At 36.4% G+C, this 21,102-nt stretch overlaps 1 protein-coding gene and 1 non-coding gene across 2 annotated transcripts; both read left to right on the forward strand.

Moving 5' to 3' along the window:
* Positions 1-4,950: 4,950 nt before the first annotated feature.
* On the forward strand, positions 4,951-5,057 carry LOC121251308. The gene has a single exon (XR_005937976.1). It is a non-coding gene; the product is annotated as a small nucleolar RNA R71 (small nucleolar RNA).
* Positions 5,058-15,760: 10,703 nt separating this feature from the next.
* LOC121250285 (O-fucosyltransferase 35) lies at positions 15,761-20,744 on the forward strand. The gene is made up of 9 exons (XM_041149368.1): positions 15,761-16,442; positions 16,642-16,785; positions 16,964-17,036; positions 17,140-17,210; positions 17,297-17,385; positions 17,897-18,029; positions 18,405-18,637; positions 19,424-19,900; positions 20,021-20,744. Exons 1-9 carry the CDS (start codon positions 15,921-15,923, stop codon positions 20,232-20,234), a joined length of 1,956 nt encoding a protein of 651 aa, XP_041005302.1. The 5' UTR covers positions 15,761-15,920; the 3' UTR covers positions 20,235-20,744.
* Positions 20,745-21,102: the final 358 nt, after the last annotated feature.

Genomic DNA, 21,102 nt, shown 5'->3' on the forward strand with positions numbered 1-21,102 from the left:
ATATTCTTATCATAGGCTTTTTATTCATCAAACCATACTGTTTTTATTATCATTATTATTATTATTATTATTATTAGTATTATATATATTATTATTTTTTTCCGAAATAAATTAAAGAATTTCTTTTCCTCCAAACTTAAATATCACATTGTTCTCAATGGGAAAGATGAGGAAAAACTAAAGAAGAGAATGAGAGAAGGCAAGAGATGCTCCCTTGATTTTTTTTTTTTTTTTTCAGTTCTGCCAATTGAATTCCTTGAAGGTGCAACCATGTACTCCTTGGAAGTATCGTCGCCTCTTCGTTCATGCAAGATGAAAGCAAAAGAAAAAAAATCAAATCAAATCAAATCAAATAAAAACTTGGGTTGCCTCCCAAAAGCACTTTATTTAAAGTCTATACTTAGACATTATCCTCTCATCATTTATTATTGGCGAGATCAATGGAACACTTTTCCAAGTTAAAGTCTCCATCCACATAGGGTTTTAATTTCTGTCCATTTACTTTAAATGTGCCTTTTGTCTCGTGATGGACTTCAACCGCCACATAGAGAAAGACACGGGTCACCACAAACGGTCCCGACAACCGAGCACGTAGCTTTCCCAGGAAGAGTCGAAATCTTGAGTTAAATAATAAAACTTTTTGCCCGACTTCGAATTCCCTTCTCATAATATGCTTGTCATGCCATCTTTTAGTTTTATCTTTGTAAATCTGAGCATTCTCATAACTATCATTGCAAAACTCATCCATCTTGTTGATTTGAAATATTCTCTTCTCACTAGCCATTTGTAAATCAAAGTTCAGTGTCCTCGTAACCCAATAGGCTCTATGTTCTAGCTCCATGGGTAGATGACAAGATTTTCCATAAACGAGCCATAAGACGACATCCCGATAGGTGTTTTGAATGCTGTCCGATAGGCCCATAATGCATCATCTAACCTTCTCGCCCAGTCTGTTCGAGCGATACTCACAGTCTTCTCCGGTATGCGTTTCAGCTCTAGGTTAGACACCTTGACCTGGCCGCTCGTTTGAGGATGGTATGGTGTCGCCACGTGATGGGTAACGCCATACTTAGTCAGTAGCACTTCAAATTGGCGATTGCAAAAATGCTTCCCGCCATCACCGATTATGGCCCTTAGAGTGCCGAATTCAGAAAAAAAAAGTTCTTCCGCAAGAAATTCACTACGACTCTAGCATCATTGGTCGGCAAGGCGACCGCTTCCACCCATTTGGAGACATAATCTATAGCAACCAAAATAAATTTATTAGAATATGAGGATGGAAAAGGACCCATCAAATCTATATCTCAAACATCAAATAATTCAATCACTAAAATATTGTTTAAATGCATCTCATATTTCTTAGAAATGTTGCCAACCCTTTGACAATGATCACATAAATTAACAAAATTAAAAGAGTCTTTAAAAATAGTCGGCCAATAAAAATCGCTTTGTAAAACTTTCGCTGCTGTTTTTGCTCCACCAAAGTGGCCACCCGCTTCCAATGAGTGGTAATGTCTGAGTATGTTCTTCATCTCCTCGTCGGGCACACATCTTCTGATTATCTGGTCCACACAATGCCAGTATAAAAAAGGTTCATCCCAAAAATAATATTGCAAGTTGGAAAAGAATTTCTTCTTTTGTTGCTATGTCATCTCGGCTGGTGGAATTCTGGACACCAAATAATTTACCATGTTGGCATACCATGGGACAATTTGTATAGCCATTAATTGCTCATCCGAGAAGGTCTCATTAATTGAAAATTTCTCCTCGCCAGCCGCCTCTTTAAGCTCAAGATGAGATAAGTGGTCGGCCATTACATTCTCTATACATTTTTTTATCTTTTATTTCCAAATCGAACTCCTGTAATAGCAAAATCCATTTTAAAGTCTTGGTTTAGCATCCATCTTCGACAAGTATTTAAGAGCCGAGTGATTTGTGCAGACGACCACCTTTGAACCTATCAAATAAGAATGAAATTTGTCAAAAGCAAACACAATCACTAACAATTCTTTTTCAGTAGTAGCATAATTAAGTTGAGTTTCTGTTAAGGTCCAACTTGCATAATAAATAACATGAAAATTTTTATCTTTCTCTACCCCAAAACAACCCCTATAACATAATCGCCAGCATCACACATTAATTCAAATGGTAAATTCCAATATGGTGATACAATGATAGGTGCTTAAATTAATTTCTTTTTCAATGTTTTAAAAGCATGTAAGCATTCATCAGAAAACTTAAACCGAGTATCTTTAATCAACAGATTGCAAAGAAATTTAGTAATTTGAAAAAAATCCTTGATAAACCCGACGATAGAACCTGGCGTGACCCAAGAAATTTCTCATGCCCTTCACATTGGTCAGTGGCGGGAGTTTATCAATAACTTCTATCTTTGCTCGATTGACCTCAATTCCATTGAAGAAAATGTGGTGGCCAAGCACTATTCCCTCCTCAACCATGAAGTTGCATTTTATCCAATTTAAAACAAGATTTTTCTCCTTGCATCTCTGCAAAACCAAAGATAAATTAGATAAATAATTATCGAAAGAGTGACCAAAAACCGAGAAGTCATCCATAAAGACTTCTAAAAAATTTTTCATCATGTCTGAGAAGATGGACATCATGCATATTTGGAAAGTGGCTGGCGTATTGCAAAGACCAAAAGGCAAGTGTCTATATGCAAAAGTGCCATAAGGACAGGTGAAAGTGGTCTTCTCTTGATTCTCAGGTGTGATGGCTATTTGATTGTAACTGGAATATCCATCTAGAAAATAGTAGTAAGCGTGGCCGGCAAGTCTTTCTAGCATTTGATCAATAAAATGTAAGGAAAAATGGTCTTTCCGAGTTGCATCTTTAAGTTTTCGATAGTCTATGCATACTCGTCATCCCGTGACGGTCATTGTCGGTATGAGTTCATTGTTGTCATTATTGATCACGGTTATCCCTCCTTTCTGTGGGACAACTTGCACTGGACTTATCTATGCATTATTTGAGATTGGATAAATGATCCCGGCATCTAAAAGTTTCAATACCTCTTTATGCAACACTTCTTGCATCGATGGATTCAATGTCCTCTGGGGTTGGATGATTGGTTTAAAATTATCCTCTATTAAAATCTTGTGCATGCAAATTGAAGGACTAATTCTTTTGATGTCCAAGATGGTCCAACCCAAGGCCATTTTGTGTTCCCGCAAGACTCTCAACAACTTCTCTTTCTCTACATCACTTAAGGAGCTTTTAATAATAAGTGAAAAAGTAGAGTATTGGCCTAAGAAATTGTACCTTAAATTTGATGGAAGCGGTTTGAGTTCAAGTTTGTGTGGTTCCTTACTTGAAGATGTCTGTCGATATGAGTTTAGCTCTTCCACTTTCAGTTTTATTGAAGGAGGAAAGAATGGTGTAGTTTCCAAATATCTCTCACACTCCATAACCTCTTCATCTTCGGATTTAATAAATGTAGAGTGAGTAAGACATACCTCAAGTGGTAGCTTTGGAAATTCAGCTCCATAAGTCTCGTTGGCCATGACCACATCTCAGTCGCTTATTTGAAAGCAAGAGTGTACCTCAGAAGGGAATTCCATATATTTAAATACGTCAAAAGTGACTTGCTCCTCCCCGACCCTCAAAATGAGTTTCCCTTGCTGGACATCAATTAAGGTTCTCCCTATCGCAAGGAAAGATCGGCCCAGTATCAAAGGGATCTTGTCGTCCTCCTCCATATCAAGCACAATTAAGTCGGCCGGGAAGATGAACTTATCAATTTTCACCAGTACGTCCTCAATGAGTCCTCTCAGGTATTTAATAGATTTGTCTGCCAACTATAGTGATATAGTGATCGGCTTTGCTTCTCTAAGACCTAGTTTCATGAAAATAAAGAAATGCATTATATTAATACTTGCCACTAAGTCGCATAAAATTTTATCAAAATAGGAATTTTCAATAGTGCAAGGGATCGTGAAACTCCCCGAGTCTTTCAACTTAGGCGGCAGCTTCTTTTGTAAAATTGCATTGCTCTCCTCAATCAGCATTACAGTCTCATGCTCATCCAACTTCTGCTTGTTCGATAATCTATCCTTCAAAAATTTTGCATATTTAGGCATTTGCTCTAAAACTTCAATGAGAGGAATATTAATATGCAGTTGCTTAAATATACTCAGAAGTTTAGAGAACTGATTATCAATTTTATTTTTTCTTAATTTCTATGGAAAATAAATTAGTGGATCATAAATTGAAGGAGAATAAGTTTCATATATAAATTCCCCAGATTTCTTTGGTTTTGCAACCCCTTTATTCTCCTTAGTCTTCTCAACTTGCTGAGCAGTCACATCCCGCTCTGCTTCTTTCACCTCGGACTCGACTTCCTTCATCTTAGACTCCATGTTTTTGGTAGCTTTTGCATCTCGGTTGGTATTTACTGTTTGCGGCTGGTCATATGTCCACCCACTTCTCAATGTTTTGGCTTTGACATGTTCCTTCGGATTGGTCACAATGTTACTCGGTAAAGTCCCTATTATCCATCTGAGATTGAATGTGTTTGAATAAAGATTGTTTTGACGTTGGAAATTGGACATTTAATGGGCTTCTTCATAACTCGGTTAGGCAAAAGAATTCCCCACTCGGCAATCTACACTTGAATGATTTCATGCGCAATGATTACAAATAACATTAGTTTGAATAACATTAACATTCATCTTACCTAGTTGTTGTGATAGATTTGCCATCTGTGCGGCCAATGTGGTAATAGAATCAAGTTCAAAAACTCCAGCTGTCTTTCTTGGCATTGCTTTCTCCGCAGACCATTGATAATTGTTAGATGCCAATTCTTCCAAAATTTTATATGTAGCTTCATGGGTCTCACTCATTAATGCTTCTCCCACGGCCACATCAACCATAGATCTATTTGTGGGTCCCAAACCATTGTAAAATGTCTATATTTGAAGCCAGGTTGGGAGGTCGTGATGTGAACATTTGCGCAATAAATCCTTGTATCTCTCTCATGCCTCATATAATGATTCACCCTCAATTTGGGTGAATGTAATAATATCATTCCTTAACTTCGTTGTCTTGGCCGAAGGGAAATATTTTGCTAAGAATTTTTGTGCCAACTCTTCCTAGGTGGTGATGATGCCAGGCGACAAAGAGTTAAACCATGTTTTGCTTTTTCCCTAAGCGAGAAAGTAAGTCTCAATCGAATCGTATCATATGTCACTCTATTATGTTTAAAAGTATCACAAATTTTTACGAAATTTGCAATATGGACATTAAGATCCTCTTGTGACGGCCCCCAAACTGGTCGGTTTGTTGAATCATTTGAATGATGGTCGGCTTGATCTCGAAATTATTGGCTTGTATAGCTGGCCGCCTTATACTAGATGTTGCCCCATTGACAGAGGGCATATCATAGTCTCTTAACACTTTGTGCTCCTAGTTGGCCATATTAAATTTAGATGCGGCGACTTCTTTCTTTTTTCTCTTTATTAATCCGATGTAAGGTTCTTTCAATCTCAGGATCGAAAAATGTATGCTCTAATAATTTAGATTGGGGCATGCACTTATGATTCCTGAAAAGAAAACCAAACTGAGATCTAATTTAAACCAATTTCTAAAAATAAAATAAAATCTAAAGTAGTAAAAATTTAACTAGTATCAATATCAATAACTAATAACTAATCTCCGGCAATGCCGCCAAAAACTTGTTCTGCTGAAAATATATGTAGGTGCACATAATCGTAACAAGTAGTAAAGTGTTTTAAAGAAAACGGATGTCGAACCCATAGAGATTAATTATGCTATTGAGTACTGAAATTTACTAAATTAATTACTATTTGGAAACTAAATTTTAAAGAATAGATTATCTAAATTAAACTGAAGAAAAAAACATTAAAATTTAGATTTTTAAAGATAATAAGAATAGACCTAGAGCGTTTGATTTCACCTAACAAATCCCACACAATTTATTCTTCCTTGTTATAGAATTCCAATTATCTCAAGTTGATGTTAAAAATCCCTTAACTATTCAATATTTTCTCTCGAACAATACCAAAACTATCTCCAACTAATAACTTCATATCTCTATGTAAATTTAACTAATTAGAGACTCATTAAGTTTTTTTTTTCTTAAAAATCACACTAATTGCAGTAAAGTATCTCTACTTTCGCTCAACTAATGGTGCTTAATCCTATAACTCTAATCATAAATTACCTCTCGGTATTATTGCGATTCAATAGATCGAATAATAATTAGCTAGAAAATTACAAGTATTAATAACAAGGAATAAACACTCAATGATGGAAATATTGAACATAAAATAACTTAGAATATAAATTGTGTGTTCAATGCTAAACTACAACAAAGCTCTAAAAAATAAAATTAGATCATAATAAAATTTAAAAGAAAAAGAATAAAACTAGTATTCTTTGTTGGAGTCGGTTGATGAAGCATGCGGCTCTTGCCTCTGCTCCCCAGATCCGCCACCTTCAAAGAAACTTAAAGAATAAACTCTAGAATATTTTACTCTAAAACTCAGACTCTCATCTCTTAATTTCGTGTTAATGATATGCTTATATAGGGTACAAAAGAAACCCTAATATTTTCATGATTTCCGCCCAAAAAATGCCTAACTTTCAGGACTAATTTTTGGCAGTCTCGTATATGCTCCAGGATTCAAAACTTAGAAATATTTATTAGAGACAAAGTTGTAGCCCTTTAAGTAAGCTTTCCAACCCTTCCAGAATCGCATTATCGGATATATGAGAAGAAAGTTATGATCAAAACACTCAAGCATCTCCAGCTGTCTCCCAGTGTATTCCGAACTTGGATTTCTTGTGGATTCTTTCTGTGATTTCTTTCTCTTTTTCTTGATAAAAATTACTTTCAAGCCATTTACTAGTTGTTGTCCACGATGTCGTTTAGATTGGTCGTTTAAATTGATCGGTTAGAGTAGTCGCTCAATCCAACCGCCTAGAGTCTTGTTGCCAAGTCTTCTCGTCCAGGAGGTAAAATATATCGCTCATCGCCTAACTCTTGTCACCAATTCTTGTCGCCATTGAGTCTCCTCAGCTAAATCTCCTCGGATCTATTCAGATCTCGTTGCCTCTCGTCGGTCTGGATCTGTAGTCTTCTTTTGTACCAAAATGTCCTCATTTCGCATTAAATCTTTTCATTCATTCAAATCTAAGAAAATAAAGAAAAATATGTAGAAATAAAATAAAATCAATAGTATTGATGGAAAACTGGCACTTTTTATAAATAAAAATAAAATAAAAATCACATAAAAATCATACTTATCAGGTAGTTAAGCCTAGAGATATAGTTTTTTTTTTTTTTTTTTTTTTTGATGATAAACTTTATTTAGAGAAAGAGGTGACTTTGTGTTAATGGGCTTAGGTTTGGATGGCCCGGCTGTCACACACACATGCCCCATGATTGAGCCCAGCCTAATTAATTTGGAATTGGGATTGAAAGCCTTAGCATCATGGGCCTGTCTTATTAAGTGGCACAGGCCGATGACATTCCTTCATGGTTATTGGAGACTAAACTTGCTCCGAGTCCCACGCAACAAAGACCTTCATAAAATTTTGATGGACAAGATTAACGCAGAAGACCAAGAAGGGAAAAGGGACTTCAGACTATTGATTTTGAGGTTCTTTATCCCCCTGACTTCATCTTTGTACTCCTCTTAGCGTAGCCGAGAGTGAAATGAAGATTGAAAGCTTATTAAACGCTTATTTTATAGCGAATTTCATTACCTCGATATTTTATTTATTTTTTATGCATTTTCTCTACTTTATCAAGCCATGGATGCACATCCTACCATTGGAACTATAAGTAATTCTACTCATCAGCTACTATTCACTCACACATCCTACATCTATAGTTTTTTTTTTCATAGGGCGTGAGGTGTTTTTTATATGATATAGAGTAGTGAATAGTGACTGATGAGAAGAATTTTTCTTAAAACTATACATATGTCATCTTACCAATTATTGAGCATCAAATTCTAAAAAAGCATAAACAAAACTAGAGGGAGAGAGAGAGGCTGGAGACAGATAAGCTGATGAATTGGGGGTGAGACATTTGTTCGCTGCAAATAAATTGGCAGAAACTGCACATCCTTGAATCATGCCTTTATCTCTCAATAATGTCAATGTTTGTGACTCATTCCCACTCATTCTCCACTCAACCACATACTCAACCATATCTATTTCTCTATTTGTTTCTTCTTTTTTTTTTTTTTTCTTTTCTTTTTTCAAATCAATTTTGCCTTTGAATGGTATCAATGCCTCTTGTGATGGGATTTGTTTTATGAAAAGTTTTTCTCATCAGCCACTATTCATCACCCTATATCTCATATTATATAAAAAATACCCTCACACCCTATAAAAAATTATAGATATGAAATATGAGAGTGAATAGTAACTTATACATAACATTTCATTTATTTTATTAATAAAACCACTTGCACACGTTATTACTGATATATTTATATCTAAATATATAAAACATCAAAGATTGTGAGATGTGGTCCTCCAATAACTGTGGAACATGTCACAACATGCGCGCATGTGGTCCATCATTTATCACTGTCTTAAGCCTCCAAGCCGAGTAGCTCCTGCCCATCAAGAAAAGCCTTACATTCTATTATTATAAACCAAACGATTTGGTCCATTGACCTGAAGAAATCTCCCAAATGACCCTTCATATAGATAGAGATGGATCACCTTGTTTTGTTTGTTTAGTGGGAAAGCTTGACTTTAAGGGTTGGTTTGGGTAGTAGAGTATTTGGAGTACTATTTATTATTTTATTATTATTTTTTACATACTTTTCACTACTATTCAGTATTATTAAATATTCTATCATTATTTTTTTACTATAATTTATAAATTATTTGAAATCACCTCACTATCCAAACGCAACTTAAATTATCTAAAGTGACCATTGATCTCATGTTTGATCACGAGCGAAAGAGACTGAATGATGATAACCAGCCAATAGTTATTATTCTTATATTATATTATAATATATACATATAAAATAAATTCTCATTATTATTCTTAATTTTTTTTTTCAATTAATTAAGTTAAATGCAACAATGTTGTGTCCTACACATCTGTTTGATGATTTTAATATTTTATTAATATAAAATCAGTAAATAAGTTCTACTATCTACTATCTTAGAATCCAAATGATGTAAACCTCAATTTATTCGTATAAATTCTCATTAGAAATCTAAGCAATGTAGAGGCAATTAGTTTTCCATTGTCAATATAGTTTCCTTGTAAATAGAGGTAACATATATAAATTCCCATCACAATAGTTTCTGAATTTGCGTAGGTTATAACAATTATCCGTCCGTGTTTATTTAAGAAATTAGTGGAAAGCACACTGCCACGTGTCTAAGAATCACATCAGACAGGTAAGCGTTATAATACATGAAAAAATAATAATAAATAAATAAATAAAAAAGTAAAAAGGAGAACTAAACATGCTGCAATGGCACACAGAGATAATTTATTTTCGAATTATTTTATTTTTTAGTCGGTGTTAAAAATATATTTTTATATATTATTAATATAATAAGATTTTATTTGTTTGTTTTGAAATAATTTATTTTGTATAATAACATTCACTCTTATTTTATTATTATGTGACAGCTTTTTATGTATATTCATGTGCAGCCGCTGTTTTACCGCCGCGTAACATGTTTTTAATGAATAATCTTGTCAGAGTCCAAATTGGACGGCGGCGAATATAATTTTGACATTTGGACAAATAGCCAGCTCTCGTTCCCATCTCTAGAAAGACATTCAAGTACTCCTTTCAACGATTTTTCTAATTATTGATCACAAACCTTATCATGCCAAATTTTATGATTACGCGCAAACCTTTACTCGTATGTAATTTCTTTGGGAAATTAGTTATGGGCCCACTACATGAAGAGTGATGATGAAGATACTTTTTTTTTTTTTTTCTTAAAAATGATTACACGAGACATTTTTTATAATATTTTATATAATTATATTTTAAACGATGAATATTTTTATAAAATATTTTATTAAAGTAATATTATTTTATAAAAATATCATCTTATAATATTATTGTAAAATGTGTTGTAAAAATATTTTTTGTATCATTACTTTTTTTTTCTAAAATTCATTAAAAGACTTTTCTATTCATTGCTCAATCATTACAAAATTTGTCAAACAAAACAAAATTGAAATAATGCTGGACCTCTTCCATCCATACCCTCTTAGTTTCATAGGAAAGAACACGTTTTGCTAATCTATGATCAACTATGTTTACTTCTTTAAAAGTGAAATTAGCTTTTCACATCGGTCTTCCACCAAGTAATTTTCAAGTATTTTCAATAACTTGTCTATCAGGGACTTTTTCGTAGCACCTGTCACATATTCTCGTACCTGCAATCAAAAAGTAGAGAGGGTTGGGAGTCTCGTAGGACACCTTTGATGATTAAGTTAATATATTACTTTGGGGAGAATTAGAGAATGAACTTATGAGCTAGAGCTTTTTGTTTTACCTCGAATCGGCTTTATATCCCCTTGTAGAGGTTGAGCCCTTGTTTCTCTTATGTACTTGGGCTGTTCGTCCCCTGTTCGGGATGCCATGTCGTCATTTAAATCAATTGCTCCCACTAGTACCTTGGATTGTATCCCCCTTGACAGGTGGTGAGGTGCGTCCTCTCTTTGGGTACCCTGTAAGGGATAGGATCTTTTATTGAGTTGCCTTGCATGTGATCACGTATCGGGTTATTTAATGCGGTGTGGCTTCCTGCGAAATATCCAAGTAGGGGCAAGTCTACTGGTACGCTGTCTCGCTTTCCAAATTGATCTGGATCTCTGATGTGCCTGTTTTGCCAGGGTTAGACTGTTCCTGTTGGGCCTTCCTTCGGCTTTGGGACAGGCCCGAGAGCTCTACCTAACGCCTTGGATTACTTTGGCCTCCTTAATTGATAACCATGGGCTTTCCCCCCTTTAATTCAGAGGTTACCATTGGTGTGGGCGAGAGCCTCCTGGGCGAGAGCCCATTCGTCCCTCTACTTACCCCATAAAAACATGTCATTCGAGTGTAGCGGAAATCTTTAATCTTGTCAAGGTTTAGTCCATTTGGTTTTGCGTTGGTATGTCTCCCAAGTTCAAGATGGCATGCAATGATTCAGTACCATGTCCTTTCGTGTAGAGTGAACCACAAGATTCATCCGTTCAGCACCTACGCCAGTGCTGCCTATCATACATTCGTTGGGTTGTTTTTTGACCACTACAACCCCTATTTAAGTCTGTCTTTTCAATGATTAGAAAAAAAAAAAAAAGTCTGTCATTTCACTAATTTTTGTTTCTCATTGCTATTCAATCTTCTCAAGGCTCTAATCGACCCTCATCACCTTGCTCTCCTTTGAACCCTATCCTTTACCTTTCTTCTTCTTTCTGCCCTTGCCTTTCTCTCTGCTCCTTATGGCTCTACGTAACACCTTTCGTTTTGGTTCTCGCAGTTTGCGTTTCTCTCGCTCCCAAGATCCTTCTCAAAGGAGTAGAAGAGATGGCTCTTACCATCCAAATGAATTCAAGAGTTGTCGTTGGCCCTTCATGATTACCTAAATTAACCTGGACTTCATGTCGCACTCATATGGAGTTTCTGACTCGATCGTTTTGGAGGTGTCTGGCCTTAGCTGCAGGGCCATAGACCTTGAAGGGTTTCCTGGAAAGGTGGCTCTTTTTATGCTCTTGTTCCAGATGGGGTTATGCCTTCCCTTTTGTTGTCCAATCATGGACATCTTGGACTATTTGGATTTGGCTCCAACGTAGCTTCACCCTAATGCCTGAAGGACGTTGCTGGCATGTTACATTGTGTGGTGTCTAGTGTTAGGCTACGTTTGGACAGTGAGATGATCTCAGATAATCTGTGAATAATAGTGAAAAAGTAATGACTAAATATTGAATATTAGTGAATAGTAGTAAAAAGTAGATAAAAAATATAAAATATTGAATAATAGTGGAGTGATCCACTACCCAAACATAGCCTTAGAGCCCATAGGTGAGGAGTACCTTGACGTTACCCCAAAGAATTCCTTTACTGTCATGGTATTCGTCACTCTGATGGTAATTTGTGTAGTTTTTGCTCATGACCCACAGATAGGGTAGTGTACATCATACCCTGCTACTCCCATGTTAAAAACTGGCAAAAGAGGTTTTTGGTGGTGTCAGACGTCTGGTAAGGAGACTCCTGATCTTCTGCTTAATTCTCGGGGATTGTCCCGAGACGACCCTCCAAGCACAAAGCTTGTTGGAGATTCAGGTCCTAGTCCCCTTGGTGCCTCTCAACACCTCTCTTCTAGATTTGAAGCCTCCTCCACCCGTTACCCTAGAATAAGCCCGATAGGCTCATTCTTCTGGTGGGGAAGCCCCTTCACCTCTCAATTCAGAAGGAGCGAATCAAGTTCTCCCTTCTAGTAGGGAGGTTCCCTAGAGAGATGACAAGTCAACAGGCACTACATTCGTGTCTCAGTCTCCCATGGTTTCTCTGTCCTAGCACTTTGCTCGGTCGGGTCTTGGCTTTCTTCTGTCAGTTAGATGCTTCATCTTTCGAGGCTGCCTAGCCCCTTTGGATCTCACCCCTTAGGACCTACCCCATAGCCCCAAAGTTACATTGTATGGACCGTTTTTAATTAAAATATGTTTATGATATAGATATTGATGTCCAATCACCTTGAAGCGCCTCCCTTTCTAGACCTATAGCCAAGTCCCAACCCCTCAGGCCAAAACACCTTCATATTGCCCACCATCGGGTGGAGGGAGGAGCTTCGGCTCCTCTCTTCCTCCCTCATTGATGGATGTCTCAATGTTCTATTGGTCGACCATTTTTCCTTTTTCTTTCTCCAATTTTGAACTTTGCCTTTTTTTTTTCTAAGATTTTTTGTATTGATTAGATTTGCTCATCCCTAGATCCCATAGCCAAGCCACAATCCCACACCAACTTACCATGATCCTTTCATATCCATCTTTCTAGCGATTGCAGCATCAACCTTGTCCGATGTGCATGCGATCCTCATGCACTGCATAAAGACTCTGCCCAAAGCTTTCTGAAATCTCAACGCTCCAAGCCACATCCCAACCCCCACACACTTGCTAGTTGTTCTCCTCTTCCCTGTTTCTGTCCCAAATACCCTGTCCCCCTCACTAGTGGGAGCATGTATGTCCGCCACACGTCGCCATATTTTTTCCGAGCTGATCGCACATCCCTAGGTTAGTCGATATGAGCAACTATTCTGTTATATTTTTTGTTTTTATTTTGTGTAGGTGTTGGGAAGCTCGTTCGATTACTGTTTTCAAGATGCCAACTCTTAACACAACTTTTCCGAAAAGCCCGTTGGTGCATTCTCGTTATCGGAAAGTACATTTTGTCCACCGAATTTTTCCAAGAATGCAAAAGATGTGAGCTTGTAGATCTTCGACTACCACTTCAAGAAAGGTAAACTAGTGAACTCCTCTTTGTGGGATTTTTTTGCAATAAAATGTTTTATGCAATCCAATCAATGGATTGCTCCAGCAATCGTATTCATGGTGGTAAGAGTCTTAATCTTAGTGGTATGTTTCATTGAGGTCTAAAGTTCAAATCCTTTTGGATACAAACAATTTCTAAATGCCAGAGATTTTTTTTATTGAATTATCCAATGTGCACTTACAATAAATAAATTCATTACAGAGAGCATATATACTCCCAAAATTATTCAAGATTTTATCCTCGGGCACCCGATAATTCTAAGAAAATATCGTATTCGTGGTGGCCAACAATGCCATGGGAACCACTATTTTGGGATGCTTGTTAGGATCACCACTCCTACTGGTATATTTATTTTTCCATAATACATAAATGATGTTATATATCTTTGTCATGAAAAATCCAGAAGACTTGAATTATTGCAAAGTTTGAATCGGGGTTGGTGCACCGCATCAAACTACCAGAAGATGGGGGGAACGATTCTACAAAGAAGAGAGGCGCGTCTGAAAGGTCTTGGTTTGGGTGCTTCTTTCTTGTTTTCCAATCTGCTCTGAATCTTCTTCTTCTTCTTTACCAAACCACCATGACTATGACCATCAAACGCACTCACTCTTTTTGGTTCTGGCCATCCTTTGCCTGTTCCCATATTTGCAGTGGCCTGTGAATAATAATTTTAATATATATATATATATATATATATATATATATATATATTTTTAATCATGGCTCTTTATTTTAATTTCTTCCACCTCCAATGACTTTTTTGCGTTGGTCATGCACGTGCAATTCCTCTGTCGATTTTTTTTCTTTTCCAGTCAATCCGCGTGTTACATAAGGGATTAAGTTTACACCTCACAAAATTTTATGGTAAAATGTTGGATGAGTGTTGTTCCATTTTATTTTGAGAAATAATGGCAGGTAGAAGTTTCTAATATATAAGTCTCGTACAAATCTTTTGTAAGAAATTAAGTTTTACTAATAAAAAATAGTTTTTTTTTTTTATATTTTTTTACAAAAGCTTGTACGAGACTTATCTATTTTAAGTTTGTACAAATCAATTTTCTTTTATTATAAAATAGAACTAACGTATCATGTAAAGTTATATCAGTTTGTGATATTATTTTTATGAGATCTTTTTATGCTATATCACTTCTCTTTTATTTTTATTTTTATAAATCTTTAAATAGCATTAAATATTTAGGTTTCTCAAGTTTTGCTCTTCAAATTTTACAATAAAAAGTTACGAAGAATTTCATTTTACTCTTTTAAGTGCACAAGTAATGATACATGCACGACTTCATTTTATAATCATTTATTAAATCATATTTTAAAATGAAAGAATCAAGTAAAGTGATATTAATTTTATAAGTTATTTTATAAAAAATACACGTCATTTAAAATATAATTATATAAAAAATTGTAAAAAAATGATTATATGTATATCATTTTCCTAAGCATATATTTCTATTATGTCAATCAAAATTGACACGCTTTTTCTTTATTACACAAGAATTGTTTGAATTGGGATTACATTCAATGATTTTTTAGTTAAAAAAAAAAAAAAGTAAATGAATGAAATTTACTAATGTTTTCACTCAATCGATCTCGTCTATTCTTTTGGTTAACATGACACATCAAATAAAAAGAGACTGAACATAAGTCTAAAGTTTGCTTTCTTTCTTTCATTCGTACGTCACCTTTTCTGTTTTTGGTAGAAAGACTCAAAAATGTTTGATGATATTTTAACTGTGTTTCAAACAAGGTATACAACGACCTGAAAAATATTGACCGTTGGATCTCCCTATCATTGGTCAATTCTGGTAGATCCCAAAAATCGTTAAGAGAAACATAGGGTATAAATTATAATCCAAAGTACTCTATCAAGGCGAATATAATCGCCTTAACAAATTAAAATTATTATGTCGTAACACGCTGTAATTATTTCATTACGAAATAAATTAGTTTACTCACAGAAATAACAATATAGAAGTTCGTCTTAACAAATAATTTGAAAAGTTGTCATTTAGGGTGTGTATGGATGTTGAAGTGAGTTGAGTTGAGTTGAGTTGTGATGATAAAATATTATTAGAATATTATTTTTTAATATTATTATTATTTTGAAATTTGAAAAAGTTGAATTGTTTATTATATTTTATATTGAGATTTGAAAAAATTGTAATGATGAGTTGAGATGAGTTGAGGTGAGTTTGGTAACCAAACGAAGCTTTATAGCCAGTAGTTTCACTGTTTCAGACGCAGCGAGTCTATAGTTTCCATACAAATGAATCAACTCTCCCTCACCTCTCTACCCCTTTCTCTCTCTCTCTCTAGTGATTCGTTAATGGCGATCTCGTCCAAATCCACTCATTGACAACATCACCTTCACGAAACACGCACACAGAAGTGATGGGTCACCATCATCACCTCCATAACACCAGCGATGGAATCTCCCAGCGAGTCAACAGCCCTCGTTTCTCGGGTCCAATGACTCGCCGAGGCCACTCTTTCAAGCGCAACACCGTCACCAGCAACACCCATGGCAGCAAGGACGACAGCAGTAACATTAACGACAGCAATAATGGCAGTAATATTACCGGTTTCAGTAACCACCATGAAATTGACCTCCACCTCAGCTCACCTAGATCCGAAAAGGGCGCCGACTCGGTTGCCCTCGATGGGTTCGAGTCATTCTTAGAAAGGAAGCAAAGCCACATCCACGTGAGCCAGAGGGTTCATGGGGGTTTAGTCAGGCGCTTGCTAAGGAGTCCTGTGGGATCTGTAATGGTAGAGTTGGGGTTGAGGGAGAGGAAGAAGCTAGGCCATTGGATGTTTTTGCTGTTCTGTGGGGCGTGTCTATTTCTGGGTCTTCTAAAGATTTGTGCTACAGGATGGTTTGGATCTGCCATTGAAAGAGCTGCGTCCAATCAGGTTGGCTCAAGTAGATATCCATACGGATGTTATATATATGTTGATCTTTCTGTCCACCTATGAAAAATAATACGTGGCTGTATATATATATATTAGACTATTAGTTTGCATCTGCTACCTTATCGTTTGGGCTATTGCATATTATGTTGCTTGTGAAGCATCCTTAATCTCACCTAAATTATTCAATCTTTTTAATTAGGATTCAACTGACTCCATCACTGGTCTAAATCTAATGGATCAAAGCTCTCATGAATATGGATATAGGGAGGGCGGAAGTGATGTGGAACGGACTCTAATGATGGTGGCATCGGGTATAGTTGGCAGCCAAAATGGCAAGGCTGAAGTAAGTTTCCGATCTGTATTTAAGCTCACTATTTACTCCCTCAGCTTCGATTGTTTCTTACTCTTTTCCTAAATGGATCATTATGTCCTGAAAATGGCTTATCTTGAGAGCCAAATGGTGGATAATGTCTCTTTAAGAGTTTGTTAATTTCTTCTCGTGACAATGACTTCTTGTTCAGGGCTCAGGTATCTGGTCCAAACCAGATAGTGAGAATTTCACCCAGTGCATCGACCGGTCAAGCAGTCACAAAGGTATGATGTGCATCTTTCTCTCTCACTCATCTACTTTATTGTGTCTATATGTGTGTTTCTCAGGTTATTGCTTTCTCTTTGTTCTTTTTGCTTCTATTGACAGAGCTGGATGCAAAGACAAATGGATACATCCTTGTAAATGCTAATGGAGGCTTAAATCAGATGAGATTTGGGGTCTGCCTATTGCGTGTTTTTATAGTTTTCACTGATTTATGTGGATTTTGGCCAGAGTCTGATCTGTCAATTATTTTAGAGTGCAGATTTGTGATATGGTTGCCATTGCGAAGGTTATGAAGGCAACACTTGTCCTGCCTTCGCTTGATCACACCTCCTATTGGGCTGATGAGAGGTTGGTTTGTTTCTGTACTTCTACTATTGTTCAGTAATTGGAGTCATGTATTCTAACGCCCTTGGCCTTATTAACACACTTAACATGAAAGTGACTAAACTTGGTAAAAAATTTAGGTAGAGTTCTCAAGCTTTTTAAATATTATAAGCTAACTCTTTGGAGAGCGACTACATAATACTGAAACGTCTACTATTTTCTATCCTTTCCTTCCTTTTCATTTCTTAAAAAATAAATGAATATATGGTATACTCGACCCTTCTTTTTGCGTGACCTTGGAAAATAATTTCTGATCATTTAAAAATCTAAGCATTGGTATTTTCTGGTAAATGTGTGAAATTCATTCCCCAGAGGAATCTATTGGGCAGCTGCTTTCAAGAGAAGATGCCTTACTGTGAGACCTACAGAGGGGTTATTCTTATGCTGCTTGAAGTTTAAATAATATCTTGCATGTGTACAAGTTTTTCATTATCTACTTTGGCCTAACTTATTTCATATGTATATATATTTGCAGTGGATTTAAAGATCTTTTTGATTGGCAACACTTCATCAAAACTCTGAAACATGATATCCACATAGTGGAGACGTTGCCACCTGCCTATGCTGGACTTGAGCCTTTCAACAAAACACCAATATCTTGGTCCAAGGTCAAACAAAAACTTTTCTATCTTGAGTTGACCCACTTTCTTTAAAGTGTAATGAAATATAATACAAGGCTGTTCCCCTAGGACCAAATGCTATTTTCGTCACGCACAATAAATCATAAAGCTAAAACAACATGCTGGATCCTGTTAGCTAGCATTTGCCATTCAGTTTGAGTAATATGAAAAAGACTCATTTGTCTGATATTGGGATACTTGTGTATGTTCCATTGTGTGCATATATGTGCTACATGTTCCTACATAATTCTAACATCCAATGGCGTTTATAAAAGAAAAAAAAAATCAAATGCCATTATCTTATTTTATTTTATCTCGTTCCGAGATTGATAGCAGCCTTATTTTTATTCATTTTTTTTTCAGGTCATTTATTATAATACTGAGGTCCTCCCTCTTCTAAAGCAGCACCATGTAATCTATTTCACTCACACTGATTCTCGGCTTGCCAACAATGATATCCCAAGTTCCATTCAAAAGCTGAGGTGCCGTGTAAATTACAAGGCTTTGAAATATTCAGCTCCAATAGAAGCACATGCAAACACCTTGGTTTCTAGAATGCGACAGAATGGAAGCCCTTATCTTGCCCTCCATTTGAGGCAAGTTTTGACAGTTATACATCTTATCGAGATATTTTTCCTGTTGCTTCTGGGTGTGTTTTGCATGGGTCCTCTTTTGCTGATAGAATGTGCACTGATCTAGTCATTAAGGTTTATATTCTTTGGTTTGTTTGTTTGTTGTTTTTTTTTTTTTTAATTTCCCCTTAAAATCTGATGTTAAACTTCCATTGATTCTCCATTATCTATATATCATATTGGCCATGAAGTCTATGAGCTGAATATAGAAGTTTAAACTTCCTCAACATCACAGCAGCTCATATCTACTTATTACAGGAATCAGTGGTATTTTGAAGTTATGTGGTTGACCTTCCCATTTGTGATTTTGGATTAGGATCCCTAGAGTTCTAGCCTGATCTCTAGGTCCTAGGGATGGAGAGAGAAAGATAAGAGCATAGACTTTATTGCATAGACTTTGGGCATGAACTCTGGAAGGTCCCTATCCTGTGATTTTGGGTTTTATGGAACAGGTGGTTTTATGAATCATCTCCTCGGAATGAGCCACACAAATAAGGGGACCTTCAATTGACTTGTGGGCTCCTGCTAATGTTTTGATTTTTTATGGGTTAATGCTTGCTTGTGTTGGACAATGGTTCAATTTCATAGGCATCCTTAACTGTTAATCCCTTTCCTACTCGGAATTAAATTGTTAATATTCTACGATAAATTTGGATTAATTTAGGTAAGTTATATAATGTTACTCATTTTCTAATCTATCATACTTCTTTCTTTCTTTCTTTCATCTCTTTGTCGTTCTTTCTATTACAGATATGAGAAGGATATGCTTGCATTTACTGGCTGCAGTCATAATCTGACTGCAGAAGAAGATGATGAGCTACGTAGGATGCGGTATGAAGTCAGCCACTGGAAGGACAAAGAGATCAATGCGACAGAAAAAAGGTTGCTTGGAGGCTGCCCATTGACCCCTAGGGAAACAGCCCTTCTGCTTAAAGGGCTTGGTTTTCCATCTAGCACCAGGATTTACTTGGTAGCTGGTGAAGCTTATGGTAACGGAACTATGCAATACCTTAAGGATGATTTCCCAAACATCTTCTCCCATTCCAGTCTCTCTACAGACAAAGAGCTTATTCCTTTCAAGAACCACCAGAACATGCTGGCCGGTATAGACTATGTTGTTGCCCTCCAGAGTGATGTGTTTGTTTATACTTATGATGGCAATATGGCAAAGGCAGTTCAAGGTCATAGGCGCTTTGAGGACTTTAGGAAGACCGTCAATCCTGACAAGTAATATTCTGAGCTGTCTCCCCTTAGCATGTCTGATTTGGTGTTTTTTGTTCTGTTTCTGTATTGGTTTTTCACTCATCAAAATTGCAGTGTATGATAATTGTCATTGTGTTCATTCAGGATGAATTTTGTAGAACTTGTTGATAAGCTTGATGAAGGCAAAATCTCCTGGAAGAAATTTAGTTCCAAAGTGAGAAAGCTTCACAAAGACCGTGTTGGAGCTCCATACCGAAGGGAGCGTGGGGAGTTTCCAAAGCTGGAGGAAAGTTTTTATGCAAATCCCCTTCCTGGATGTATTTGTGAAACCAGACAGAAGTTGAAAGTAAATCATTAGGTTTTGTAATTTTATTTAATGGTGTTCAGATGCATGCAAAAGACATTGAAGGGTGGGTGCCATTACTAGAGTGATATTGTCTCGGGAAGTGACAATCTCAAACTTCACAAATTCTGAGAGAAAAGACATGGTAGGAGATGCTCCTGTTTATAGGTGGAAGAACTCAAAGAAGTCCCTGGTTCAGTGTGGAACCAATACAATGAAGCTGTGATCGCAGCAGACTAATTCAAGGTTGACTGCAGTCAGGTTAGGTATACCACTCCTAAGAGAGACGTCTGAAAAGGAAACTTTTATACTGTAAATTGCAAAACCACATACTTCTCAAACCAAATTTATCTTCTCTGGAAGGGGAGGGGAGGGGGGATTGGGTGGATTGCTGTACCCCAATTTTGTAGTTGGAAAAAGAATGAGAGGCGGGGCGATACCAAATGTACTGTATTATTTCAAGATATCAATGATAGAACAATTGGGATTTTAACGAATGCTGTTCTTTCAGACTGCTTTCCTTTCCTTTTCGGCACTTTTGCTGGCTGTCGATGTGCAAACTTGTTTTCTGGATTTCTGTTATAACATAAATGAAGATAGGAAGAGGTGTATATCTATCATGAACTCCTTTGATGAGGCACCTCAGACTATGATGGCCCTAAAGCTGATAATTCTCTGCTCTAAAAGATGAGCCCTGACCTTGACAAAGCAAGCAAGCAGCAATGTTAGCTTCAGAAAGACAATGAGCATGCTTATCCTTCCATGCTCTCTTATTAAATGCTGTCACTAGGAAACAAAGTCAAGTAGGCAGTAGAAGATCAAGAGGGGCTGAAATTTCAGATACCTTAATGATAGGCAGAGAACCCGGGGACCAATCTCACAA

Source organism: Juglans microcarpa x Juglans regia, chromosome 2D, assembly GCF_004785595.1.
Source record: "Juglans microcarpa x Juglans regia isolate MS1-56 chromosome 2D, Jm3101_v1.0, whole genome shotgun sequence".
Lineage (NCBI taxonomy): Eukaryota > Viridiplantae > Streptophyta > Magnoliopsida > Fagales > Juglandaceae > Juglans > Juglans microcarpa x Juglans regia.

Excerpts from the sequence above, each read along its gene's own strand:
- LOC121250285 (XM_041149368.1), top strand. The coding sequence starts at position 15,921 with ATGGGTCACCATCATCACCTCCATAACACCAGCGATGGAATCTCCCAG. Across the intron at positions 17,386-17,896 it reads TCCTATTGGGCTGATGAGAG|TGGATTTAAAGATCTTTTTG; the intron begins GTTGGTTTGTTT and ends ATATATTTGCAG. Across the intron at positions 18,030-18,404 it reads CACCAATATCTTGGTCCAAG|GTCATTTATTATAATACTGA; the intron begins GTCAAACAAAAA and ends TTTTTTTTTCAG.